The 7,558-nt window shown below is 55.1% G+C and overlaps 1 protein-coding gene across 1 annotated transcript; it reads left to right on the plus strand.

The window, feature by feature from the left end:
* The first annotated feature begins 237 nt into the window (after positions 1-237).
* LOC123045708 (agmatine deiminase) lies at positions 238-5,380 on the plus strand. The gene is made up of 10 exons (XM_044468862.1): positions 238-507; positions 3,201-3,314; positions 3,407-3,502; positions 3,576-3,660; positions 3,928-3,983; positions 4,079-4,157; positions 4,245-4,379; positions 4,476-4,711; positions 4,798-4,953; positions 5,091-5,380. Exons 1-10 carry the CDS (start codon positions 415-417, stop codon positions 5,178-5,180), a joined length of 1,140 nt encoding a protein of 379 aa, XP_044324797.1. The 5' UTR covers positions 238-414; the 3' UTR covers positions 5,181-5,380.
* Positions 5,381-7,558: the final 2,178 nt, after the last annotated feature.

Consider the following 7,558-nt stretch of genomic DNA (forward strand, 5'->3'; position numbering starts at 1 on the left):
CGACGGCGGACCCACAAGGTGCCCCCCGCACTCCAGTGCGCCAACAAAAAAGGCGCTCGGCATTCCGGGGAATCTTTGCATTCCCAAGCGCCGGCCGGTAGCGGGAGGGCCCACGCATCAGTAACCGCTGGCCACTTGGGCACCGCGCGGCGCAAAGCCGGTCACGTGGGCCCAGCCCTTAGCAGCAGCACACGCCCCTGGACCGGTCCGCCTCACGATCTTTCGACACCCCCCACCCCACCCTTCCCTTTCCCCCCTCCCTCCCCCGCGTCGTACATAAAGCAGCCGTCGCGACGAGGCTATTCTCCCCAGCACCAGCAGTGTCCCATTCCATTCTCCATCCTCAGATCAGCGCAGCGGAAGATCGAATCAATCTAGGTTTGGCGAGAGCCGAGCCGAGGGGAGGGGAGGAGGATGGTGAAGGCCATGGCGGGATGCCCGGCGAAGATGAGGTTCCGGATGCCCGCCGAGTGGGAGCCGCACGAGCAGTGCTGGATGGGCTGGCCGGTACGTACTCATCCCTCCCTCCCTCCCTCGCCCCCTATCGTCTCGCCCGGCGTGGCGTTCTTCGTCTTCATCCAACTTTTCCGCTCGTCACGCGAGATTCCGATCGAATTCGTTTAAACCGTAGTAGTTCTGGTTATAGAAATGCTTGGTTGTCTGGCCGCAGCCGGAGCCGCTCGTTTGGGCCGGCGAGGTTTGTCCGGCATGGCGGCGGCTTATCCTTGCGTTTGCGCGTAGCTTCTGCTGTTCGTCCCTGAGACGGTGCCGTCTCTTCCCGTGCACATGTTTGCGTACCTACCGAGATTTGTCCCCGCGCGACGTTGTTGAATTGAATAAGCAAACAACAAAGAAATACTACTCCTACCTGACAAGCAAATATGCCTGCCCACTGTTTGTCATATTAGTCGCTGCCATGTGGGCCCCGTGTCACAATGTGAGCGAACCAAAGAGTGGGCCGGTTTATTTGAACCAATTACGTGTCGTGCGCTTGGCAGCAGCCATCAGGAGCAGTTGCCAAAGTTGAATTATTGGATCCCCTCTCAAGATTCCTTCCTTCTCCAGTGGAATCTTGGAACCGGGTCAGTGCTCTACCTGTATACTATTTTTTTATTTGCACTCAACCACCAACCCCAAGTGCATCCATTCTCATTCGGTGGTCAGATTAACTATTCCAACGAAACATGTTCTCCTTTAGAATAGACAGTGGCGAGGTATATATATTTGTTTCTGAAGTTGTTTTACCCCACATGAAAGTGCTCTTTTACCTACAGAAAATTACAAAAAAATATATGAATGCATATATAGCACTAGAGACTAGACATGACGACAATTCCTCCCCCTTGTTGTCTACGATTTTCTGCCACGCAATTTTACAGCTGTATATGTCTCTGTTCGAGTCATGTAGCGCAGGACCTAAGGCCAACTCCACTGCACGATCCCAAGCGGACGTCCGTTTTGTCTGGATTTCGTCCGTTTGGGATGACAATGGGGATGAAAACAGACATGTATGTTCGGCTTGGGTTTGAGGCGCCCACCGCGGCAGCGCGACCCAAAACGTCCGCCCCCCCCCCCCCCCCCCCCCCCCCTTCCCGCGGAATCTCGTCGCGGCGCCGCGCTCGTCGAGCCTGCCGGCCCCGCCGGCCCGCTCCTCCTCCCTCCCCCGACCACCGCTCCCCACGGCGCCGTGCTCGCCGAGCCCGCCCGCCCGCGCCGTCCCGCTCCCCCTCCCTCCCCCGACCACCGCTCCCCACGGCGCTGCGGGAGTTCAAGCGCGCGCTGGTGGACGTCGACGGGCGCCTTTCGAGCTGGGACGACGCGGCGACCCCGTGCGGGTGGGCCGGCATTGCCTGCACGTGAGGTGACCAGCATCACGCTCCACGGGCTCGGCCTCGGCGGAGCGCTCTCCCCCGCCGTCTGCTCGCCACCTTGCCGCAGCCCCACGGCGCCGCGCTCGCCGAGCCCGCCCGCCCACGCCGTCCCGCTCCCCCTCCCTTCCCCGCCCCCCGCTCCCCACGGCCCCGTCCCCGCCCCCGCTGCATGAGCTGGAGCGCGTGCGCCGCATCGGCAGCGGCGCGGGCGGGACGGTGTGGATGGTGCGGCTGCGGGCCACGTCCCGCTGCTACGCCGGCGACATCGCTATCCTGCGCACCGGCAGGGCGACTGGGCCGCGCTCATGGTCGCCATCTGCTACTCGGACCCGCCCGAGCCGTCGCCGGCAGCTGCTGCGCCCGCACCTGCGCGCGCCGCTGCTCACCACCCTGCCACAGCCCCGCGTGCTCGCCGTCTGCCAGTCGCGGCTGCCGTGGTCGGGAGGCTGGCGGGGAGGCCGTGCCCATGCCCTGCTCCGGCGGCCGTCGACGGTGTGCAATGAATAGTGGAAATAAAGGAGAGAGAAGGGATGGGTGGGTGGGTGGGTGGGTCCCTCAGGTTTCAATGACAAGTGGGCCAGACTCATGTGCAGACGGACACAGGGGACAGCAGGGACGCAGAAAAACGTCCGGCTCGTGTCCGCTTTGGACCCAAAGTGAGACCAAATTTGATTCAGAGATGGGGTGAAACGGACACGAAACGGACGAAAAAGTAAAATGTGCCAAACGGACGCACCCGGACAAAATGGGGTCGTGCGGTGGAGTTGGCCCAACGTTATCTCAATATCTAACTCCATGGTGTGCCTTATCTCTGTAATTTCAGTATGTTGATGTAACTTTTCCTTTACTTCTCATTCTACGTTGCCGATTTACTATTACTCCCCCCCTGAAAGCCATCGTCTTAGATATACATAAAGCCACGTTTTCATTATTTTACTGTCATTATCTTCAAAAATATCTGGGTTACAAACCTTCAGAACCATATGTGTAAATTTGACTTTAGAAGTATTTTCACAATATGTAATTTTTGTATGGTTTTAAAAGCATGCAGCGACTGAAATTAGTGGCCAGGTCGTGTGAATGACAAGCTGCGACTGGATAATGATATTTGTTTGAAGTATTCTCATTGTTGTCATTGAGTATTATCACTGCTGACGACGTGGTTTTTGTATGGTTTGAAGTATTCATTTTAAGCATAGTAGATCATCGTGTTAATTCTTTGAAAGAACTTTTGAGTTTCCTTTTATTATTGTGTATCCTCTTCAGCATATGCCCTGAACAATTTGAAGTGCATCATCATAATAAACAAGCCACTTCTTTGAATCTTAGGAGCGTCCAGACAACTGGCGGGAGCATGCTGAGCCAGCTCGAAAAACATTTGAGAGAACTGCAATTGCCATTTCAAAGTTTGAGCCTGTCACCATTTGCGCAAGTGCCAAACAGGTGATACACTTCACATGAACTATGCTGTAAACTGCTGCATGATCATGTGCAACACAATGGTATTCAGTTTCACATTTTTTTTCCATTGGCAGTATCCTCGTGTCCACGAGCTGATGGAACACCAACCGAACATCAGGGTGGTCGAGATGAGCATGAATGATTCCTGGTTCCGTGATACTGGTCCCACTGTACGTAACTTACTTTTTCTTATATCCCTTTTTACTATTCTGATTTCATGGCTAACATTATCCTGTTTTTTAGTTTATTACCCGTGAAGGCGGATCTGATATAGGACTCGCAGAGCAAACAATAGCGGGGATTGACTGGGAATTTAACGCATGGGGAGGTATGTTGTTTTAAATTAAAGTATGTATACCTTTTTTTATAATTATTTTTGTTCGTCTAGTTTAACTCTTTCTTTGATAATTATTTGTGTTCATGCAAAAGCGAAGTTATCATTTTTTTTACAAAAGCTATAGAAGGCCTGGTTTGCACTAGCAAAGCAGAGAAGCAGTAGTATTTTTTGAGCAAGAATTTCATGACTTCTCTAGTCAATGTCTAATCACCTTCTCCACACGATGATTTAGTAAGTTCTGATCGTGCTGTCCCGCAGGACTCGGTGGTGGTTGCTTTGATGATTGGAGTCTTGACAGAAGCATTGCCAAGAAGGTAAAGAGTGACTTCCTATTTTAGAACGAACTGGTATCTTTTGTTAGTTTCTTTCTGTGCTTAAATTTCTTCCAATTTTTGGTACTAATGTTCAGATAGTTGAGATTGAGAGGATCCCTAGGTTTGCACACACAATGGTTCTTGAGGGTGGAAGCATTCATGTAGATGGAGAAGGTGCTTGATCTGTCATATCGCTGTTGATGATCAAATAGTTTCAGTCTGTCTGGTGTTTTGCTAACGATTCTGTCACATTTTGCACAGGTACATGCATTACAACAGAAGAATGCTTGTTGAATCCTAACAGGAACCCTCACATGACTAAACTAGAGATAGAGAATGAACTGAAGGATTTTCTTGGAGTCACGAAGATCATTTGGATACCTCTGGGACTACACGGTAACAATGAAATTTACTTTATCACTTAAAAGGTTTCTGTTCCTCACTTCGAGAACCATTTATTTTACTGTAAATAACTTTGTAATGATTTTCTAGGTGACGAGGATACAAATGGGCATGTTGACAATTTATGCTGTTTCATCAAACCCGGCGTGATTCTCTTGTCATGGACGGATGACGAGAACGACCCGCAGTACGAGATATCTGTGAAGGCACTATCAGCTCTCACTCAGGCCGTCGATGCGAAAGGGCGGCAGATAGAGGTGGTGAAGATCCACGTGCCAGGGCCTCTGTACATCACGAAGGAAGAGGGGGAAGGTGTTCTTGCAACGGTCAGTATTGCAGCTACGCTTCATGGGTCCTTTATGACGCTGATTTCAACCACTTCTAACATGGGGCAGTGTGTGACTGTTTTCAGGGGCATGCTGTACCGAGGGTACCAGGCAAGAGATTGGCCGCCTCATATGTGAACTTCTACCCAGCGAATGGCGGGATCATAGCGCCGGCTTTTGGCGATAAGAAGCGGGATGACGAAGCGTGCGAGGTTCTTCAGAAGGCATTTCCTGATCGTGAGGTTAGTCTTGTCGCCTCAAAATTCACGCATCCGTGTTGCTCTTGTGTGCTGAAGCAAGCAGTGACTGTTGGATGTGAAAGAAAAGGCAGTATGAGCGCTAGATTATCTGAAGGGGTCCCGTGAACTGTTGGGTGCAGGTTGTGATGGTGGAAGGCGCAAGGGAGATCGTGCTGGGAGGTGGGAACATACACTGCATCACGCAGCAGCAGCCGGTGCGCCCGTCATAGATGAGCGGCGAGGAAAGGCGACCAAGCCCTGCATTGGGGTGATGATTCAACCATATTGGTTACGCCCGCAGCATATCGGTTGCACTTTGAAACCGTGTCGCGGGCCAATAGATGCATCTCATTTGGAGATTACTGAATAATATTGTAGGTGTGTTCAGACTGTATCTTTCGCATTTGCATTCGCATTCGCATTCCTGGAATTTTTTGTGCTTGCCCCATGGGAAAGGACTAAATTCAATCGGCCAATGGCATGCTTTGCATCGGTCGCATCCCCTGCCAGCCACGTGTACTGCACGTCAACCCCACACACTACCATACACCATCGGCCTCTTTCTCTTTCCCCCAAATAGCTCCATCTCTCGTAGGTAGGGATACCGGATGCAGGATCAACGGACATCCATTCTCTTAAAGCATCTCCACTCGTTCGGCCCCCCAGCGCATAGACCGACGCATTTTCGGGCGTGGACCTGGTGATTTTTAAACCCTGGGGGCGACCAAGGCCCCAACCAGGCCCCCAGGTGCCGCCCCCAAGGCCCCAGCCACGCGCCCCATATTCAAACTTGATCGTTCCCGCTTCAAAAGAAAGGCCATAATCCGGCGATCATCGCAATAGTTCGGCGATCAGTGTCACAGTTCAGCGCACAAAAAAAAGGAAGGACGCGAAAGGAATGCATCAAACGTCGAGGTCGTCCTCTGGCGTCGTCGGTGGCGTGCGCGGGCTGGGAGGAGTCGGCGCGGCTTCTGTGCTGCTGGGCGTCACGGAGGTATCATGAGTCGGGCTGGGCGGCAGCGTTGGTGTCGGTGTTGGAGTCTTCGGTATCTGGTTCAGGATGAGGCCGCGCTCCGCCAGGAACCACGCCTCGAGCTTCTCGTCGCCGCTCTGGAGCATGTCAGCGCTGCCCATCAAGAAAGCCAGGTGGTTGTTCCTCTTGGCCCCTTTGTTGCCGTCCGGGCGCCTGTCTGCCGCGCCTGGTGTCGGCGCGTCCGGCTTGTACGTCTCCTTGGCCTTGGCGAGGGTGCGCCGGATATCCGTCCACTTCTCGCACTGTCGATCCGTTTGAAGACGTGGAGGTACTTGAACTCTTGGTCGTCGTTGTCGTCGCGGTACATGGCGAACATGCGCAGTAGTTGCGCCGAAGAGCGGGCATCAGTCGGCGTGGGACGCTCAAATGGGCGCGCCAATGGGCGCGCGCACGGAGAGAGGAATAGGGAGAGGGTGGCGTGCTGTACATGATCCTCGATGCTGGTGCCGCTCTCCGGGTGAGCCGCGACGTCCTCGACGATCTCATGCCATTTGTTGCACGCCGTTTGGATGAGCCCCCAATGGTTCGCCATCGTCTTCGACCCCCGCTGCATGTGGACGCCTTTGAAGTAGGGGTCGACGAGCTTGCGCTCGTCGAACTTGGCCTTGATGTGGTACCAATACGTGTCGATGTTCTGGTTCGTGCCGGTGATTGGGTCGAGGCAGACGACCTTCCACGCTTCGGCGAGGCACTCATCTTCCTTGGTCGCCCACTTGATACGTGGCTCGCCAGTCTTGGCCGCCCCTTTCTTCTTCTTCTTCTTCTTGCCTTTCCTCGTCGGCGCTGGCTCCTCCTCTTCCTCCTCCTCCTCCTCCTCCGGCTCTTCCTCGTCGCAGTCGAGCTCGCCGTCCATGCCGCCGAGATCAATCGAGCCGTCATGGGTAGTGAACCTGGGGGAAGCGGCGGCGGCAGCCGAGCCGGCTGCGATGATGTCTTCCATGTCGGCCTCCGTCGCGTCGGCGTCGCCAAGATGCGGCGAGGAAGAGTCTTGCGATTAGAGGCCGCGACGGAGAGGTGGCGTCGGGGAAGTTGCATAGTCCGGCGGCGAGTACGTGTATGGAGGGTACTGAACGCCCGCGAACACGAGCGAGGGCATGCGCTGGACCGGGCGTCCATGGTGAAAGGTGATGTTGGGGTTGAAACCGCCGTGGACGTTGCCAGCGGCATAGCCCGGCGAAGGCGTGCTCCATGGGTGCGGCGACGACGAGAAGCCGGCCGGAGATCTAACGCTTTGCTGGCTCTAGGCCGCGTGTGGGCCGTGGCCGCCGGGTGGATTCATCATCCCCGCGCAAGCCGCCTCGGCTTGTTCGGCAGCAGCCGCGTGCTCCGCCTGCTCCGCCGCGGCCGCGGCCGCGTGCGTCGCCCTCTCCCTGGCCTTCTTGGCCCTGTTGCGCCTATCGGCGGTGACGGCCTCCCGGCGCTGCACTTCCGCCTTCCAGTCGGCGTTGGTCATGCCCGGGGGCTTGGACGGCGGCGCCCTCTGCTTCCTCTTCTTCGACTGGGCGACGGCGCGACTATGGGATCCGTCACGACACGGGGGATCACGTACTTCTTCGGCGGCATGGCGGCCGGCTT

Source organism: Triticum aestivum, chromosome 2B (genome assembly GCF_018294505.1).
Source record: "Triticum aestivum cultivar Chinese Spring chromosome 2B, IWGSC CS RefSeq v2.1, whole genome shotgun sequence".
In the NCBI taxonomy this organism is placed as follows: Eukaryota; Viridiplantae; Streptophyta; class Magnoliopsida; order Poales; family Poaceae; genus Triticum; species Triticum aestivum.

Coding starts and splice junctions, on each gene's coding strand:
- LOC123045708 (XM_044468862.1), top strand. CDS start 415: ATGGTGAAGGCCATGGCGGGATGCCCGGCGAAGATGAGGTTCCGGATG. Junction 508..3,200: donor AGTGCTGGATGGGCTGGCCG/GTACGTACTCAT, acceptor TTTGAATCTTAG/GAGCGTCCAGACAACTGGCG. Junction 4,380..4,475: donor GATACCTCTGGGACTACACG/GTAACAATGAAA, acceptor ATGATTTTCTAG/GTGACGAGGATACAAATGGG.